Source organism: Lactuca sativa, chromosome 9 (assembly GCF_002870075.4).
Source record: "Lactuca sativa cultivar Salinas chromosome 9, Lsat_Salinas_v11, whole genome shotgun sequence".
Classification (NCBI taxonomy): domain Eukaryota; kingdom Viridiplantae; phylum Streptophyta; class Magnoliopsida; order Asterales; family Asteraceae; genus Lactuca; species Lactuca sativa.
In genome coordinates this window covers 88924542-88946604 of record NC_056631.2, presented here as the reverse complement: position 1 = coordinate 88946604, position 22063 = coordinate 88924542, and the positions used below count along the sequence as shown (strand labels likewise).

Sequence of the window (22063 nt, the reverse complement as noted above, 5' to 3'; positions counted from 1 at the left end):
TAAACGTACTACATAGTGGATTATTTTTGTCAAATATATAACTGTAAAAATAAAACAACAATATCAACAATAATAATCTCTACGTTCACAGTATTTGACATTCGAGTATTTCGGTGGACTCAAATTTAAAATACATTTTTGTATACATACATATATATATATATATATATATATATATATATATATATATATATATATATATCAAGTTTTATTTTGAATATTTAATATGTTTGATGTTAGATTAATTAATCAAAAAATCAAAAAATTATAAATATAAAATATAATTAACAGAAATAAAATAATATAAAAAATTAAAGATATTATTAAGATTAGAATATTATATCTACTAATACAATAGACAAATAAACAGCTGAATAATCCTCCTTAATAAATGAATGGTTTTTTGACACATGTCAATCTCTTATGAGTTTTGACACTTGTCATTTTGTGGTATTTTTGAATAAATATTTTTTTTATTTGTCATTTTCTCATTTTTTTTATCTTTCTTAATTAACACATTATATTTACACCTTAATTAATAATTGTCTTAATTGAAAATAACCAATAAATTACAATATTACAACTCATATAGTATTTAATATGTTTCCTTTTAAATTCAAATTTTAAATTTCAAATTTAAATAAATTTTTGTTTAAACCTTCATATTTAATTTCTTTTTATTTTATCCAACCCGTATAACATACGGGTCTCACAACTAGTATTAAATAATACCAAAATAAATTATCCATCAATATAGGAGTATAATATAAAACGATAGTAACTCACATTTTTTTTTTTTTTTTTTAATTTTATCACATACATATAATCTTTTTTTGAGCAACATTTAAATATATATTTAGATACCAAATAAATATATTTCATATTCTTTTTTACCTCTATAAATATGAAAATCCGTTTGATTTACTTTCCATCAAACCACAATCTCCCATCTCCTCTCTTCCACTCCCTCGCCATCTCTCATCATCCAATCTCAGATTTCATACGTTTTCACACTCTCTCCTGCAAGATTCATTCATCGTAGCTTATACTCCATCTGCATCAATCAATCAGAGGAAGTTTCGCTTTGTTTGTGTTGAAAATTACCCAAGAAAGCTGATTCAGTTTTGTTAGGTTTTCTATAAGCAAGAGACAAATCGAGTGATAATGGAGAGCAAGAAGCAGGAATCGGGAAGTTCTTCGTCTTCATCGTTCACTGAAACTCTCTTCGGTCCTAAGGACGGCGGCTCCTCCTCCTCCTCCTCTGGCCGTTTTGGCTCTGTTTTCGGCCCTTCTTCCACGGTACTCCTCCATGTTTTCCGATTCATCGCCTCTATTTCTTCATGAATCACCTTAATTTCTGACAGATTCTATCTATCAATTCATAACGACGATTTAATCCCCAATTACAACAGATTGAGTTAATAATTGAATTGTTGAATTGTTTCTGCCATTTAATTCCAGTTTTTTCAATTTCAGGGCTTAGCAAAAGACACATCTCACTGCAGCAAGTACACTGGAACAGGATCAGGATCATCGAATAGCCAGGATCCTAATGGAGCCACTGCTTCTAGGGGAAATTGGTGGCAAGGTACTGCTTTTTGGCTATCATTTGTATTCATTCAAATATACAAAAAAGATTATTATATATTTTTTGAAAATTAACCAAATATTTATTGTTGTTTTTTACAGGATCTCTGTACTATTAAAAAGCCTGCTATTCTAGAAGAAGGTGTAATGTAGGATATGGCAAAATAGTAAAAACCTCAAAGAATCAAGGGCCTTTGTAATCCCCTGATCTTTGTTATAGTTCTTTTAAAATTGTGTTCAATCGGTTGTAATACTTTTTTTATAGAAGTTTTTTTTTATTGTCTAGAGTTGTAATCCAAGAAAACGAGATTATTTAATTAGGCTTGTTAGTTTTAAAAGATTTCAGACCGATATTTGTTGTGAAATTTATTTTTTATGCATTTTATCACAAGAAAAGTAAAACTAAAGTTAACTAGTTGAGTGGTTTATGGAAATTATGAAACTAGAAACTTAAAAGTTAAGTATACAAGTAAATTGAAGGACCTTTGTAATGTGGGGAGAGAATGAGCTATTGTTTTTTTTAATGAAATATCTAATTGTTAAATTATAACGAAAATTAGTTGACTTGTGCACAACAATTCTGATTTATACTTAGTAATTTATATTATTATGTTTAAAAATGTTATACTATATAATCTTATAAAACATAAATTGATATGTATGAATTATTTTCCATAATAAAAAATTTATTGGAGTATTAACCAAAAAATTCCAAATTTTAGCAGCTTCTAAATAATTAGAGTTATATATATATATATATATATATATATATATATATATATATATATATATATATATATATATATATATATATATATATATATATATATATATATATATATATATATATATATATATATATATAGAAAAGTGAATATAAGACTGTTATATATCTAAGCTTAGGTATGAAATCAATAAAAACTACGTAATTTTGATGTTAATTCTAACAAATTAGTATTTTGATTTCCTTATTTTTAGAATCAAAAGATTTTCCCTATCTACCACTTCAAAATCATTGATCTATTTTCCTTTTTATCATCTTTGATTATATTGATTTCTTCGTCCTTCAAAATTTCTGACAAATAATTCTACAAATTTATTGTTGCAATCATCGTTGTCTTCTTTTACATATAAATTACAAACTAAGTGTGTTGTTTCCTCAATTCAATAAAAAAATGATAGTAAGAGGACACGCGTTTGTATGCTACTTCAAAGAAAACATGGATTATATATTGAATTTAATACACACTAACCAATTGCATTTACCACATGCGATTTCATTTGTGTATGAATGCAGTTGGCATCTTTTGATGATTCAATTGCTAAACATATTTATTGTAATTGGATTTTGCTTTGTATGAATACATGGATAATTATAATGTCATGTAGTGATCTCAAATAAAAAAAAATTGAATCGTTGTATGAAATCCGATGATTATGACTTTAAAAGCAAAGAATAATAATCAAGGCTGGCCCAATACATGGGCGAGTTGGGCTAAGGCCCAGGGCAACATATAAGGAGGGGCATAAATTTAGTCCACTAAGTAATATGTATATTATGTTAGCCCAAAAGTTTAGTCCAAGAGCAAGAAGTTCAGTCGATCGTTTGGGAGCAAGGCAAGAACGATGCGTGTTGGTGAGCGCCAAATAATTGAATCACCTTGAGAATTGCAATAGCCAAATCGGTAAATTCAGTCGCCCCCTAGAAAAACGTACGAGTTTGTAGAGACCGAGGAGCCGGATCTAAATTCTAAATCGAATTAACAGATTCATTGATACCCTTTACCATCCTTCTACATCAGATTTCCATTCTTCAGTGTCATTAGTTTTCTTCAAATAAACCTACTGCTCCACTTAATCGATCATCTCAATAATATCATAGTATTGCGCTTTCAGATTTTTGATAGTATTGCGATTTTAGATTTCAGATTTGTGTGCAAGTTGGAGACTTGGAGCTCGATTCTTTTATTGTGAGTTTGATTTATGTTATAACCTGAAGCAAACACCGGGGGCGACGAAAGTAGGAAGGACTTGTTGGATTTTTCGATTTCTGGTTTCTCTTCAATTGATTTGGGTAAGTTTTATTTTTCTTAATCTAATACTAATTTCTTTATAAACTTGCTGCCATCAATCATCATCTCTTAATTTGATCTTTGTGTTTTTGGTCAGGGGTTTGATTTATACATGAGTCGAGCATTTGGAAAGAATTCTGAAATCGATTTGGTGTTGTGATTCTTACTGTTTGTGTAATTTCTTTTCTACTGATGGTTTTCATTTCATCTGAGGTAGTCCTTAAAGCAGAAAGTTGAAATTTGGTGTTGTCACAGATTATTTTCAATAGTTTATTCAATGTTTTGTAGCTTTTTCTTATACTTTGTTTCTAATCTAGTGTAAACTCAAAATTTCAATGCTATTTCGGCCATGTTTGGAGGTATCCTTTTACGAGGTGGTCTTTTTTTGGCTATATTTTAAGAGCTTTGGATGGTTGGGGTGATCTGTGTGACATCCCCAAAATCACGGCCAGAAAAGACCGGTTTGTTTATGTTTTGTTTAAAAATCAGAGTACTTCATTTCATAAAAATGTTGCGGAATTTGTTCCCAGAAAAACATGGTAAATACGTTATTAAAACATTTTCGAGGAAACATATTTATTTCATTTTAAAACGTTTGGGATGTCATCGTTAATACAGGAACATAAGCATAAACAGAACTTACAATTATTCACACTAGTGGTCTACATCTCTTTAAATCTCTTAGTGTAATGTCACTTCATATCAACATCTGTGATAATAATAAACTGAGTGGGTCAGGTTGGGAAACCTGGTGAGCACATAGGGTTTTCAACCCACAATAATATAGTTATTATTTTTAAACATCAAGCAATCAACCCAATTACCCATTCCCGTTATCCTCACATTACGTCCCTAAAACATCTAACACAAGGGACTTAGTCAAAGGACTATCATTGGGATGGAGTGTACCTGGTGAGCACACAGTTCACACAGTTCGAATGAACACACAGTTCGAATAAACACACAGTTCAAATAAACACACAGTTCGAATAAACACCTACAGGTTGCGAGCCTGCTAGTGTTCCACTGGACTGTCTAGAATAGTCCGTGGTCGTCATCTATACTCCGCTAGATGACTAGATCATCAAGAACATCTATAACGAGGCCTCTCATTATTTTATTTTGTCACACAGCAACTATTACATCTACCCATGTTTTACCTAACATATTTTGTAGATATAAAATACATATACAATTTAAATCATTAAAAACATGTATAAAACGTTCATCCAGCATAGATAGCAAGTATACAGATAATATACACACACAGCACGTAATTTGTATAAAATACTTCATATCTATGTGTAAGCTGAAAGTAACTATGTACTCACTTGAGTAGGTGGTGACTCGGCGCTTGGACAGCAGTTCGTTACTCTTAACACACTTTTCCTTCGGCAAAACCTAGTATCATTGCCACTAGGGTTTAGTCTAATATTCACCGCGACTAATTAGTAGTCTAGCTATTATTACTATTATATAAGCGTTAAACGATACTTATATAACCCATAATAATATCCCAATTACTTATTATAAGGTCCTAATAACATTACTATATTAAAACATAAGCTAAACTAAAGATAGGTTAGGCGTAGCTCACTTACAGCGGGTTTTCTCGAAAACCGGGCTTCGCTGGAGCAGCGTTCCCAAGCCGAAAGGCTCTTTTCTCGGGACTCCGGGAGCCTCGGGGCTTCCTTCGGGTGCTAGGGGTTTACCTAGGCTTTTAGGGGGGTTAGGGAGGCTAGAGAGAGAAACTAGAGAGAGAAAGTGAGTTTGGGAGGTGTGAAGAGAAGGCTAGACCCGACACCTCTATTTATAGTGAAAATATCTGATGGAATCGCCGAGTAAGGGGACCTACTCGCCGAGTTGGTCCATGTGGTGGCCTTCTGGTGGTGCCACGTGTCCAATTCTGGTGGTGCCACGTCACCCCTTATCGCGTATCAGCCTTCGAACTTAGAAAAATCATAACTCTCGCATACGAGCTCCATTTTCAACGTTATATTATATCCACGCGTAGGTAAAATCAAGATCTACAACTTTCGTTTAGACTCCGTCGGCTACTTCTCGACCGATCTTAAATTTAACAGTAGGAGGCGTTTAGACTGTTAAATGACCGCGAAGAATTCGTAACTCCTTCATACGAACTCCGTTTTCGTCCATCCTTTTACCGTTGAGTTCCTATTAATGAGATCTTTAACTCTCATTTAGTTCACGTAAGCCAAAAACCGCTTGAACTAAAATTCGAGTTTCGGGCTGTACATTGCTAAGCCGAAACTTAGAAAAATCATAACTTCCTCATACGAAGTCAGATTTGAGCGTTCTTTTTATCGACGCTCTTAGTTTAACATATTCTACAACTTTTGTTAAGATTGCTAAGGCTAAATCTCGCTCTATCATAAATTCACTATTTACGCTTCCGGGTGTCGTGCCATTTTGCCGTAAAACTTCGACGGGCCATAACTTCTTCGTTATAACTCGGATTTCGGCGTTCTTTATATGTACGGAAACCTTGAGACATATTCCACAACTTGGTTAAGATTATTTATTCTAAATAATCTCTTGTCGAAAAGTCGTTTTCGACCCCTATTGCCTCTAAATTGACTAGCCCGGATTTGCGGGCGTTACAATTTGTTTTTACTGAAGCATCTGGTTAGAGATTTGGAAAGCTCATTGCTATTTTGAGTATGTCTTTATCTGATTTGCTTGATTGTTGTTTACTTCAACTGGAGATTCGCTATAATTATAGAAACATGTTTTTACATTTTACATAATCGTTGTGGGGAGTTTAATTAGCCCCCTTCAGATCTTTTATTGCTTGGTATATATTTGTCTTTATAGCTTTGCTAGCACTTTACAAAAGAGCATTTAAATATATTTGTCTATGGCCTATGGGTGTTTGATATTACTGACAAAATGAAAGCATTTACAACAAAAGTTAATTAGTAAAATTTGTATAAATTTAATAAGACATGAAAGCAACTATAACTCTTTAGTTAGTAGCATTTGTATAGATTTGACAAATTTAATACTACATGAACTCTTTTTCTATATAAACTTCACATTAAACACTCCAAACTCACTTAATGAAAATGGACTGACGTCAGCCTTGTACTGTGGGGGCATTTATTTTTTGTCTCGCCCCAGGTATGAAGAACTAATGGACCGGCCCTGATAATAATGAATTGATGTTGTCAAATTAAATATACACAAGAAGATGAAATCCAATTTATATGAGTTTTTAGAATAAAAGAAAAATTAAGCTAAAACGGAGCAAAATGACATAGTTTTGATAGGTTTCACACCTAAGGTTAAGTATATAACAGCCTCATATTCACTATCCTCTCTCTCTCTCTCTCTATATATATATATATATATATATATATATATATATATATATATATATATATATATATTCAATTGAGAAAAAAAAATGTTGAGAATGGGGAATCATTCTCAGCCACTCATTTATTTTTGCCGGAAAAGCCTCCGTCGTACCAGCGGAAATGAGAAAAGAATAGACACGTGTTTTCCAACAAAACATATGTCCTTAAACTATGCTAAGCATTACCTTAATATATATAAAAACATAGTCTTTTTCGTTTTTTTTTTAAATTTTTAAGAAGCTATTTTTATCGAAAAATTATTTTAAATATACCAAAATTCATGATTTTTTATTCTCTACAAATAGACATCTATATTGATATAGTTTCAAAATAAAATATTTTTTTTTATATTTTCAGCTATCGTTATTCATAAGTGAATAAAAATGAATCAAGTTTTTTCTACAGTATATTTGTTATTCACTTATGAATAAAAACTATGATTAATTTTTTTTTTTTTACATTTTAAGTATCATTCATATATGAATATAGAATATACTAAACATAGTATATTTATATTTAAATATTAGAAGATTCATTCACTTATGAATATTACATAGTATATTCACTTGTGAATATTAGATGGTATATTCACTTATGAATATTAGATAATATTTTCATATCTGAATATTACATAGTATTACATGGTATATCACATGTGAATAATATATAGTATATTTACTTGTGAATATTGGATGATATATTCACTTATGAATATTACACAATATATTCACATATGAATATTACAATGTGTTTTCACAAATATATATAATTTTTATATGTTATTCACATATGAATAACATACAGACTTGCATATTCGTTTTTTTATTTTAATAATCATATACTGATTCAAGTGAAAAAACATATTCATATATGAATATAACGTGGTAATTTAGTTTATGCATTTTATCAAACAGTTGGAGTGCATACAAGTTAAATATTTGAAAAACATTAAAAACATCAAGTTATCAATTCCAAATCATCATATACTTCCGATTTCGACTTCAGATGCGACACCTATGTCTGATCCATTTCTCATTTTGATTTTGATTTCCGAAAATCCGATTGGGAACATGTGAGTACCGATTCTGAGTCCTTCAATGTCGACCGTGACTACAAGTCAAGAACTCCGATACCAATTTCATGAGCAGCGAAGAAATTTCGATTCCAACTGATTTCGTTTGCGAATCTGGGAAATTCCAGTTCCAACTTTAACAAATCGATGAAATTGATGAATTTGGGTTGCGAATTTGTCTTGAACGGCGAACCTCCCAGCTATGAATATTGATGATTGATTAACACTGGATGACATTGATGATGGTTTAGTTGAATCAATCTGGATGATTGTTGAAGGTTGGAGGAGAAATTTTGAGGATGAACGAACTGTTATCGAATTCTCTATAGTTACGTATTTCACATTGAAGGTTATTAACATATTTACAAGTTTGTCACCGTGTCTTTTTATGCTTAGATTAAATGAGTGGCTGAGAATGATTCCCCATTCTCAACCTTTTTTATTTTCTTAATTGAACCCACCTCTCTCTCTCTCTCTCTCTATATATATATATATATATATATATATATATATGTATATATATATATATATATATATATATATATATATGGTTTCATGAGAAAATGGAAAAAAAACCCAACAATTTCCAATGGTTAAATGAAAATGAAATTTGATGGGTAGACCGAAATGATTTTGAAGAAATTTGACTGTACAATTAGACATGATGTAGTTATAGAAATTATTAAAGTGGAAATTGTAAATATATGTTCATGTATTCAACTATTCAAGTAAGGTCAAAGGGTAGAGGTGAGGGGAAGGAAACCGCATCCCGGAACACCATACCGAAGCTCCGATTTTAGGGGTATGGGGTAGATGTGAGGGGAATCTCTCTCTCTCTCTCTCTCTCTCTATGCTAATGGCATTTAACAATTAATCCAATTTTCTACAATATTGTTTTTCTTTTTATTAATAAATATACATACTAAAAAATTATAAAAATACATCAAAATTCATTGTTTTTAATTCCCTACATATATATATATATATATATATATATATATATATATATATATATATATATATATATATATATATATATATATATATATATATAAAATGAGAGGTAATGAAAGATGATCAATTTATGGTTTTTAGTGAATGAAGGTAAGAGAGAAGAAAACTGGCGTGACATTTAAAAAGTAAAAGATGAAAGATAATCATACCTCAGATCTAAGAAATGTTATTAGAAAGTTGGGATAAGAGCAAAGTGTTCTAAAAATTTTGTACAAACTTGAAATTTTTTTCAAATTTCCAAATTTATTTCTAGATTTATTTTATATCATGTTTAATGTAAATTTCTTTAAATCACGAATATCCACTGCATGATAGATTATACTTTTTTAGGTTAATGAAAATTAGGACAGACAATCCTACTTTGAACCTGCAAATCTAACCACTGATTAATAGATTTGATTGAGATTTTTATTCAATTTAAATAAATGGGTTATCCATCTAACCCATTTGATTAAATAAGGTGGGTTATGATTGAAATTCACAATCTGTTTACAACCCATCAACCTATTTATATTTTTTAAAATATTATTTTATTTATATTTATTTATTATTATTTTTTATTTCTTAAAAAGTGTGGGTTAATAACTGTTATTGGAAGTCTTGTGAAAATAAAAGTATCATTTTCATATAATTTAGAAATTAAAAATTTATCATGTTATATGGTTTACTTGATTTATGTTTGTATCATGGACGTATTGTATTTTTATACATGAATAATTATTAAAATCATAAAATTTTATGTAACTTTATTTAAAAGATTATTTAATTTTAAGGTTATTTCTGTAAATTTAAATGGAACTTACGCTAACTTAAAGAAACAAACATGAATAATCCTTGTTCATGTTCGTTCGGTTCGTTTATAACTTTAGATAAAGCACTTGCATCCAAAAAACTTGAAAAAAAAAATTCATTAGGTTTTTGTTTGTTGATAATCTCATAAGGAGTGCTATTAAATCTTTGATGAATGAATGAATGATTTTGAGTAAAACAAGCTCTCAAAATGGCTTTAGCCCAATAGTATAAAGGAAGATTTGCAAATTTGAGAATTGCTCTTGCTGCTTCACACACATATCAATTTCTTCTTTCAATAACTTCGTTATGTTGTAGAGTGTATGGTGCTGAAAAGTTGTAAGTAATTCATTTATCTTGTAAAAATCCCTAAAGAATTTGATTCTTAAATTCAATTCCATTATCACTTCGAATCCTTCGAACATTTTTCTTCAAACTCACTTTCAGTAGATGTGATGGATTTGATCATCTCATATGTAATTTTTGATTTATGTCTAAGAAAATAAACCCATGTAAAATGTGAAAAATCATCAAATATAACAAGAATATTTTTTACCGCTAATAGATTCAACAAAAGATAGACCACATAAATCAATATGCAGCAACTCTAAATGTTCAACTATCTTCGAGTCAATAGTTAATGAATGTCATTGTCGATGTTGTTTGCCTTGTTCACAGGTTACACATAAAGAATCATTATCAAATTTTAGAACTAGTAAACCTCGAACAAAATCATTGAGAACAAGTTTATTGATATTTTTGAATTTAAATGTGAAAGTCTTATATGCCATAACTAAGGCCTGAAGTTGCTTTGGATAACAAGCATATCGAAGGAGCTCCAACAATGAGTTTCACATCGAGAGTAAACATTTTGCCTTTGCGTTTAGACTTTAACAAAAAAATTTGAAATTTTGTTCGATATGACACTACCATCTTCATCGAAGGTCACTTGACTTCCTGTACGTACAACTAATTGAGAAACATTAATCAAATTATGTTGTAATCCTTCAATATAAGCAACTGATTTTATTGTGAGTTGTTAGTTCATGATTTTCATGTATCCTTTGATTGAACATTTTTTATTGTTACTAAACTTCACTTCTCTAGCATTGTCTAATTTCCGATAGTCTTTAAGATACTCCTTTTTCCCAATCATGTGACGCGAGAAACCACTATCAACTAGAATCATATTATCTGTAACACATATTTTGACCCCTGTGAATTAACTTTTTTCCTTCTTTTGTTATTAAGAAAGTCATTTCTTCTTTTCTTATATTGAATCTTTATTTGGAGATGGTATGATAGGTTTTAACACTTTGTTTCACATGGTAAGGATTCAATATGAGATTGGGAAATCACTTTTTATGGTGGTTTTGTTCCTTTAACCACCTAAACTTTCGATATTTCACACATTGAATTTTCAAAATTTGTATTAAATTCCCCCTTTTAACAATTTTCAGAAACCTCAACTTTATCATTCAATTTGTTTTCTTCGATATTTTATGTTGAATATAAACCTGCATAAGTTACTTTCATATTGTCTTTATTAACCATTGAAATAAATCTTTGATCAATTTTATCATAATTTCCTTTTGTAACAAACACTTGATTTGGAAAATCTTTGAACTTTGGATATACACCAACACTTTGTTCAAGATAATGTTGACCTTTCTTATTCAACACTTTATTGTAATTTTTAGAATCTTCAAAAACGCGATCTTCAACAACTCTACCTAACTTTTCACTATCATAATCATTTTCATATTTGTTTTTATCATGTGTGATGTTTTTGATTTTAATGTAATCAACATTTGAAAACTTACAATTTTTCAATAAAAGATTAGAATTATCCTTCGATATCGAATTAATATGATCATCATTTTTAGTTAATGAGTTAACTTTGGTCATCGATAAATCAGAACAATCAACATTTAATTTCCCGTCTAGTTCACTAAATGTATCTGAATGATCGTCTAATTCAACATAATCTTCCTGTTATTTATTGAGAGAACTTTTAGACAATTTCATGATATGAACTTGTTCTTTAACATTTAAATTTTCATTCATAATTTGAACAAGTTCATGTGAGCCAAGATATTTTTCAACAAGTACTATACCATATGAATATGGGTCATTTGGTATTTTATTTGATGAAACAATACTTTCACAATAACTTTATGTTTCTTAAATATGATGAATGGAAGTAATTTTCGATGTTGTTCAGTGAAAATGGAATATGAATGATATAAAGATGTTAGTTTAGCATAGACATTTAGGTCCCGTTTGATAGTTTCTATTTGGGAAAGTGATGTCTGGTAAAGTGTTGTTTGGGAAAGTTTTCTAACTGGGAAAGAAACCGTGTTGTTTGATTGTACATTTGACTGACTGTGTTGAATGATGAAAAATGACCCGGTTTATGTCCGCAATGGTGGGATGGATGAGATTTTTTTAAATAAATTAGGATGGTGGTGTTGCCCAAAAAAAAGAACTAATCCAATAAAATGAATTAAAAAAATTAACTAAAAGAAATTAATAATCTAACAAAGTAATATTTATTAATATATAAATATTATATATTATAAATAATATTTATGAATATATAATAATCCAATAAAAAGAATTAATCCATAAAAAGGAAATTAAAAAAAAAAGAATTATTTAAAAGAAATTAATAATCCAATAAAATAATATTTATTAATACACAAATATTATATATTAAAATAATATTTCTTAATATAAAATAATACATTAAAAAGTAATAATTCAATAAAAAATCAATTTAAAAAAAGTTATTTAAAAAAATTAATAATCTGAGAAAGAAAGAAAAAGGCGGGGTTTGGGGCATAATTGTCTTTCCAGCCCATTCAGCCAAAAAGATATGATTTTGGGGTTTTTTGGGAAAGACATATCTTACCGGGAAAGACCATTTTTTTGTGTAAATCAAACAGTCTTTCCGGTCTATTCAGCCAGAAAGATCTGTTTGAACTTGGAAATATGTGTATCAAACGGGGCCTTAGCTGTGTTATAGACAATATTAAGTTGTTTTAATAACATACCATTATCCTTTCTCAATAAGTACATATCATATATAATGATTGATAAGCTATTTCATATTGCTTCTATACTAGACTTTTTTTTCCTCCAACTTATTTCCAGCTTCATAAAGTTCACATTTTTCCTTTTCTGCATCACTACTCATAGAAATAAGATTATTAATGTATAAACAGTTCTTTTCGATATCATTTAAAACACCCTGATATGAAGATGGTAGAATGCCAAAAGATTTAAGTAAGAGAGATACATTTTCAATGATTTTTGACCTTGAAGAATAAGCCATAAGACATGTTCCTTGATAACCATTTACATTATCACTTCCTTCGATATTCTCCTTCTCTTCTTTTTCTGACTTCTCACATCCACACTCAACTTTATCATATACATATTAAGCAATCATTTCTCTATGTGTTAGGTTTCTCATCTCCCCATCATCAAACCTAGATGACCATATCTGATAAGTACCGTCTTCATAATCATCACTAGTTGCCACAAGTGCAAAATTCTTGGTTTTGTTTTTGAGCTCTTTAATTTTCTTCACATAGTATGCTTCATCTTTTATCTTTTCTTTCTTCTTTTTTATCTTTTTCAACATACACTCCATTTCCAAGTGATTTTTAGCATTTTAGTAATTACAATCATATCTATAATCACCAAGAAGTTTCTTTTCATAATAACTTTCGCTGTTAAGAAGATTTATTTACACTTTCAACATTCTTGTTTTGAGAAACGTTTTTTTTAACCACAAGAAATTTTTGTTTTTGAAACTTCCAGAGCCAGATTTCTTAAAGAACTTCTTTGATGAATTGTTTGAATAATAAGCCACAGTTTCAATATCTGAATTTGTGAACAACTCCTTGCCATCAATACCTTCTTCAACACCTGGATCTTCTTCTTTAAAAACTTTTACTTTCGACACAAAAGCAAAAGGACCTATATAAGCTGCTCTTTCTTTTTTCCTTTTATTCATTCATTTCCTTAACATCATTTTCATGAGCTTTGAGCATGTTGAAAAGAACAGATAAGGAATAAGAATCAAAATTCTCATGAGATTTCAGAAGAACATTGATACTTTGGCACTCTTTTCTCACTCCTTAAATAAACACGATGTTCAATTCTAATGCACTTCTTTCCACTTTGTATTTTTTTCATTTGTTACATTAGATCATTGAATCTATCAAAGGCTTGATCAATAGAATCATTACCTTTTTGTTTGAATTCTGCAAAATAGGATAGTAGTTGAGTGATGGAACTTTTCTTTGTCCTTTATGTGCCTTGAAACTTAGCTTTTAATTTTTCCTAAGATTCTTTTTCATATTTACAACCTCTAATAACCACATAAATAAGGAGGAAGAGCTCCTCTCAACTCTCGCATACATTTCATATAATTTTCCTCCATTCTTCTTTTCCTAGCTCCCATACCTTCTGAAGCTATCACATCACTAACAATAGTGACTCGTTTTTCATCATAACCACCTTTGTTGATTAGCCTTTGGAGATTTTTCTCCAAAAAATTGAGATAGTCTATAATTCTATTAGTCCGTTGATCATAATATTCAGGAAACAAAGTTAGGGGTTTTTGTCAATGATCCAAGAAGATTTGTATAGTTCATGATAGTATTTGTATTCAAATTTGCTATTGAAATTTAATGAAATTTGATTCGTACGAACTGATTAGAAAAGAAAAAGATAGAATCATAAATCACATACAGATTTGAAGAAACGTGTTTCAAGTGCAGAAATTAGATCTAAGAGCGATTTTAGAGCTACAAATGAAAACGAGAGTAATTATCTGAAAGAGTTGAAAAATCCCTGATCTGAAACCACTTGATGAGTTATGAAATCAATTAAACAAATCAAGACATTGTAAAATACAAGAGCACGACATGTAAATAATTCTTTTCCCGTTAATAATTGATCAAGAAGTATGTTAGAATACAAAGTGATGAAAGAAAAAGAAAATTGTAAAAGTGTGGAATCATCTTAATGAAACTCTATCCTACAACACTATTTATAGGAAACATGCCAATTGATCTCAACTGATCACAAAACATATATGTATATTTCGACATTTAAATACAAACCAATATGTTATATATAATAAAAAGATATACCGAAATATTGACTATTTCGATATACACAAAAAACACTTCTCCAAACAACTCTTTGACATATATATATATATATATATATATATATATATATATATATATATATATATATATATATATATATATATATATATATATATATATATATATATATATATATATATGACATTATATACTTCAAAAAAGAAAGTAGCTTCAATATATCATATTTATGTTTTATTTAATATATTTTATAATAATTTCTATTTAAATATGTATTTCACATAAAACTTCGAGCACATGTGATACTAACTTGTTTATAACTTTGCATTATGTGAAATTATGTTGTATAGTATTAAATAATGAAGATAATATGTAACGATAGATGTACGTAGGAGCTTACAATAGTAAGGACATCAATTTTTTCTGATCAAATATAATAATATAAAAAAAATTAAAAATACTAATGCATTAAAATTAACAAACTGAACTTACATTTTAGTTTTGACATCTACATATACACATTTTCTGAAAGTGATCCATTACATTTTTGTTCTTCACTTTCATAAGAGTTTCTTTTTCAGCATAACAAATAATGACATCGTTCAAAAAATCATCACCTATCTTGTTACGTAATCATGTCTTCAAAAGCTTCATCATGAAAAAACAACTTCCAATTTTTGTAGTCGCAACCAATAAAACCAAAACCAAAACCAACTTTAATAACCTATAAACATAAGATAAGAATGATGTTTCCCCATTTCCACCATCAAACGAGAACGGTCGGAAATTTTCTTCAAACTAGTGAGTCGATCATATTTATGCAAATAGTGATAATATATCTCAAGTTCACCATCAAGTTGCATCCTCCTCGAATCATTAATTTTTTTTGTACAACTCACTTAATTCAACAACTTTCTTTTGTTAAATTTAGCAAATAAGTCAGAAGGATTCAAAGCCCCCATATATTCTAGTAATTGGGTGCTAAGTTCACTAAATTGGTCCCCAAATTCTATAATTTGAATATACAGTTTTCAACTTCAAACTGAAATTGATTAGTAGCTTTGGCAATACGTTCTCTCACAATGACATAATTTTCGGTCATATCCATAATATTAGTACTATGTTTTTGACAAAAAAAATAATACATTCGATAAAGTTTTATCAAACCACGTGTCTCTTAAAGACTTTAATGCATCCATTATCCCTTTAACCAAACAAACTCTTTTAAAATGTATTGATCCTTTTTTTGATGAGGCTTTGACAATATGTCGGTGAGGTGTAAAAGTTCATACATCAAATGTAAGTAAAACACGAATTCAAGTGTCTCTACACATAACAAAATAAATAGTATGCTTTGTTCTCTTTTATGCTATATTCTAACCCATCAAACTCATCAAACCAATCAACAACTAAACGTCTTTCATTGTTACCTACTTTCTTTGATATAAATGTATGATCCCTTGGTTGACAAGGTCCTTGAAACAAATATGTCATTCTTATTTCATCTCTTTGATTTGGATTATAAGTTGTAATGTTTGGTCCATCCACAATGTCTTTTGGAAGATCCTTCAAATCAACATTTGTAATTGGAGTAGATGTAAGTTGTGGACTTTGTTGATTTACATTAGAAACCGAAGGGAATGATTGATTGGAGTTCAAGCATTGTCTTTTGGATGATCCTTCAACACTCGATTCATTGGAGATTGGTGGTCTCTTAACAAAAATACCCAATTTTATCCTAACATGTCACATTTCAAGTCAATTTCACAACTAATTTCAACTTTCAAGCAATTAAGCAAAACAATAACTATTTTCATCAACAACAACTAACAAGTTCACCAAAACAATTAACAATTTCAACAAATAAACAATTAATTTCATAAATCATAAACCAAATATAAGTTCAATATTTACCTGTCTCATTCTAGGTTTTGAATAAAGCTCTCAAATTTGGATCGGAGGAATCCCTAATGCTAAAAACGGTTTTCTTGACTAATTTCAGTTACAACGGTCCGAAAATTGATGAATGGTGTGTGGGATGTTTTTTTTCCTCCGGTCGAGCACAACAACGGACAACTAACTACTTCACTTATTTTTTCTTTCTTTTCTGTCGATCGTTTCTTCCTTCTACTTCTCTATTCCGCATCAAAGTAATTAAATTACAAATGTGCTAGTTTTAAACAAAGTGAAATTGTATTGGGATTGTTTTTAATAACTTTTGACTAAAAATTGGTGCACCATATTTTTTGGGTGATCCTTCAACTCTCGATTTATTGGAGCTCGGTGGTCTCCTAACAAAAAGATCCAATTTTATCCTAACATGTCAACATTTCATGTCAATTTCACAACTAATTTCAATTTTCAAGCAATTAAGCAAAACAATTACTAATTTCATCAACCACAACTTACAAGTTCACCAAAAACAATTAACTATTTCAACAAATAAACAATTAATTTCATAAATCATCAACCAAATATAAGTTCAATACTTACTTGTTTCATTCTAGGTTTGAATAAAGCTCTCTAATTTGGATCGGAGGAATCCCTAATGCCCAAAAATGTTTTGCTTGACTAATTTCAGTTACAATGGTCCGAAAATTGATGAATAGTGTGTGGGATGTTTTTTATCTTGTTGTCGAGCACAATAATGGACAACTAACAACTTCACTTATTTTTTTTTTCTTTCGATCGTTGCTTCCTTTTACTTCTTTATTCCGTATCAAATTTCTTTATTCCGTATCAAAGTAATTAAATTACAAATAGGCCAGTTTTGAACAAAATGAAATTGTAGTGGACTATTTTTTTTATAACTTTTGTTGGCTGATTACACCCCCCCCCCCCTCCCCCGCGCCGGTTACGTATAGTATCACTTTATTTCTTTTTCATGGACTAAATACTAGTAGCACATTTTTGGAGTAGTTGCACACTAATGTAAAAAAAAATTATTCTTTATGGACGAAATTGAATAGTGGCTCCGAACATCTAGAGGCTATAACATCCCGATGACAAGGGACGTCTAAATTCAACCCTATACTTTAATTACGTTACGTTTTGGTCCCTAAGTTTAAGAAAGTGTGCAAAGGAGACCTAATGGAATTTTTGTAATTTTGGCCTTGGGATTACGCCATGTGTACGTGGTGTACACTGAGTGTATGAGGCCGTGCCCTAGTACGTAGGGCGTACATCAGTGTATGCTGGGCGTACTTACCAGTTATGGAAACCCTAATTTTTAGGGTATGACTCGTATTTAAGCACTCTTATGGCCTCATTTCATTCACCTTAACTACCTCTATCCCTCTCATACATTTGTGCAACCCTAGTTTAACTTTGAGGAGACTTTTCAAGCTTAAAAGTGTGTTTTTGGTGCCTTATAAGAAGAAGGAAGGAAGCCAAGCTCATCTAGAAGGAGTGGAAAACTTGGATCTGGGATTTCTACATCATTCATAACCATTTTAAGGCAAAAAGCTTGCAACTTTATCCCTCTAGCATAAAGATCTAGTTTTGGATGTCTTTATGGAGCATTGTGGTCCCAAAATGTTATATCTTGAATATGGCATGTTCTTGACCCTTGAATTGTCCTTTCAGACCCTAGGAGGAGTCTTAAGTCATAAAAATGGGTTCCAAATGGTTAGTTTTGCTTCATGCATCATTTATAAGGTCTTAATGGAATAAGACCATGTATTAAGCACTTATTGGACATGCTAGGACATAAAGTTTGAGACTTTATGACTCCTAGGAGGATTTTAGCCATAGATCTGAATTATGCCCTGTGTACTCAGAGTACGTCGTGTGTACGAGGTCAACCACCCCGATGGTGGTCGATTGCGAGGCTGCGTGTACGCCCAACGTACGCACCTTGAGTTGACTCGGCTGGATTGACTCGATTGACCTAGATAGTTTGAACAGTTGACTTTGAATTTGACCAATTTTGACATTAAGCATGATTTAGGTATTTTGGGATTTTGATGGAAATTGGTCATTGGTGGGAATAAGTGTCGGTTAGAGAGCTAAGATTTAGATTCGAGACCTCATCAGCTTTTGTTCAGTTTGTGAGGTGAGTTTTTCTCACTGTACTAATGGGTCTAAGGCATGAAGGTCGGCCCATTGGATTAGACATCCTATTATGTGATAGTATGATGTTATGTTTAGTGATCTATAGAACTGTCTGGTTGTCTATTGACTGATTATATGTTTTATTTATATATGTGCACATATTTGGTTGATGGTTGAGGCTTTACTGCTTTGTACGTGAGCCAACAGGCCGGGGGCATTCCAACCTGATGGTTGATGGGCCCGTGGGTATTCCATCCCGAGGATGACAGGATCCATTGTGTATCGGCATTCCAACCCGATGGTTGATTAGACCCGACATGTTGTTATTTTATATGTGATTTTTTTGTGTGTTGGTACCTTGGGGGATCTCTCTAAGCATTAGCTTACAGTTTTGGGTTATGTTTCAGATGACTGCGGGAAGGCGAATGCGTGACCGTACACATCCTCGTATTTGGTCTTATGATTTTGGGAGACTCTGATGTTGAAAATGTTTTAAAAACTATGTTTGTTGACAATTTGTGAATTTGAGATGATTTTAAAAAATCTAAATGATCTTGTGATTTTTATGGGTGTTACAGAGACCCATACAAGGTCCGCCAATGATGATATGTAAAACTTAAGTTTTTTAAATAAAATTAGTAAAAACTTATGTATCAAAAATAATAAGTTATAAAAATTGTTAACCTAAAGAAAACGTACTTTAAAATTCTTTCCCATGTATAAGCTTTTCAAGAGTTATTTTTTTATTTATTATTTTTAAAATTTAAAATTTAAGTATTTATCCTTACCTATTTGCATGTTTTTATAAAGCACACTCTAATTTTTTTAAGCACACCAAAAAAAATCCCCAAATAAAGTTTTTTTCTCCTAGTTTTCACCCACTGCAAAAATGTTTTTCCTTTCCCTCTTTTTATATTAAATGAAGTTAGAACAAAAATACAAATGAATAATAAAAGAATGTTAAAAATATAATGGAGTTAGAATAAATAAAATTATATATATATATATATATATATATATATATACACACACACTAGTTTTTAACCCGTGGAAACCATGGTTTTAAAACTAATTAAATTTTCATAGTAAAAAAGTCAAAATTATTAATTAATTATTTTAATTAAATTGTTAATTAAGAGAGATTTTTTAGTTATATAAAATCATATCGTTGATTTAAATAAATACGTGACATTATAATTTGTATTAATGTTATTTTAAATAAAATGTGGTATTCAAAAAACTTTGGATAGGGTCCAAAAAGTTTTCAGTTTGCATGGAAGGTCCAAAATCAAGGTTTTTCTGGGTTTTTGGTCCTTGATACACTTGAAAAGTCCATTTTATCCTTTTCATTTCTTTTTCTATTTTCCTTATTTATTTCGGTATTCAAATAATTACAAATAATAAATAATAAATAAAATTTCACCCAACCTCTCTCTCTCTCTCTCTCTCTCTCTCTGATTTCTGGGTGTATTTGTCAAAACTCAAGAACACATACATACAAACTACATATTTTCTAAGGTTCTTACAAAAAACACAAAACACAAAACAAACACACTCATAGATTTGGTCATGTTTATGTTTATGTGTTCACTATTGGGAATTCAAAACCCGTTTTTGAATCTCGTTGAAACACCCACACACAAATCAATTTCTGGGATTAACACATTAGACACAATTCGATTCCCAGAAATGAAAAACACACACATACACATAGTAAAATCAATGAGAATCCAGGTGAAATCGGACATAGAATTCGACATAATCCGATTTTAAGTGAAATGGGTTTCTCTCATTGTTAAGCAGTTGGAAACTAAATCCGATTTCAGAGGGTCTTCCATATCGGTCGCTATCACTGGTGGTTGTGAGCGGCGAAGGGTTATGGGCAGTGACCGACGATATTGACTTCTTAGGTAACATCTCATGCTCTATTGGGATCTATCCTGAAAAACCATTTCTATTAAGCTGCAACTGAAAGAAATCTACATGGAAAGAGGGTATGAGATCAAGAAAGAAAACCACATGTGTGTATGATATACCAGGGGAAGGAAGCTGAAAAAGAAAAGAATGTATGCGTGATTTATAAACCATAAAAGAAGAAAGAAAAGAAATCAGATGCGTGAGACTGAGAAGGAAGAAAGAAATCAGATGCGTATAATCTGGTAGCCAGGTAGTAAAAAATTTGGGTTCTTTTTCCTGATTTAATATATGAGGAAGAAGAAGATGGAAAAAGAAAGAGAAAGAGAAAGAGAAAGAGAGAGAGAGAGAGAGAGAGAGAGAGAGTATGGTGGGGGTGGGAGTGGAAAATTCCTTTTTTTTTCTTTTTTTAATCATAATAGCATTAATATATTTATAGAAAAAGGAAAAAAGAAATCAAAAGGGCATAACTATCTTTTTAAGTTTTTTTGGACCAAAAAGTTAGAAAAACCTTGATTTTGGATATTCCATGCAAGTTGAAAACTTTTTGGACCCTATCCAAGGTTTTTTTGAATACCACAGGGACCAAATATGCAGTTTTGTCTTATTTTAATGTTAGTTCTAATGTTATTAATTTAATGTAATTAGAATGAAAATTTTGAAATTTGAAATGGAGAATCAATAGGTTGACAAGTGACATATCATTAATTAGGGGACCTAATAGGATGACACATGACAAAATGAGAATAATCATATTCTTTTATTAGAATAACTAGTTTATAACCCGTGGAAACCACGGGTATAAAATTAATTAAATTTTTATAGTAAAACCTCAAAATTATTAATTAATTATTTTAAATAAATTATTAATTGCGATATATTTTTATTAGTTATGTGAAATTATAATCGTTGATTCAAATAAATATATAAAATTAATTTTTAATATATATTAGACATTTTTTATTTGTGAATTAATAAAAACAATAATATAAAATTTAAAATGGAGAATAAATACATTGACTAATAACATCACAT

At 30.1% G+C, this 22063-nt stretch overlaps 2 protein-coding genes across 2 annotated transcripts; one reads left to right on the top strand and one right to left on the bottom strand.

Annotated features, from left to right (window-relative positions):
• Positions 1–917: 917 nt before the first annotated feature.
• LOC111882016 (uncharacterized) lies at positions 918–1952 on the top strand. Its single transcript, XM_023878387.3, has 3 exons — positions 918–1299; positions 1477–1588; positions 1690–1952. Exons 1-3 carry the CDS (start codon positions 1165–1167, stop codon positions 1704–1706), a joined length of 264 nt encoding a protein of 87 aa, XP_023734155.1. The 5' UTR covers positions 918–1164; the 3' UTR covers positions 1707–1952.
• Positions 1953–10953: 9001 nt separating this feature from the next.
• Positions 10954–13572, bottom strand: LOC111882004 (uncharacterized). The gene is made up of 4 exons (XM_023878373.1): positions 13434–13572; positions 13045–13340; positions 11432–11906; positions 10954–11108 (listed from the first exon to the last, which is right to left on the bottom strand). The coding sequence occupies exons 1-4, from the start codon at positions 13570–13572 to the stop codon at positions 10954–10956; spliced, it is 1065 nt and encodes a 354-aa protein (XP_023734141.1).
• Positions 13573–22063: the final 8491 nt, after the last annotated feature.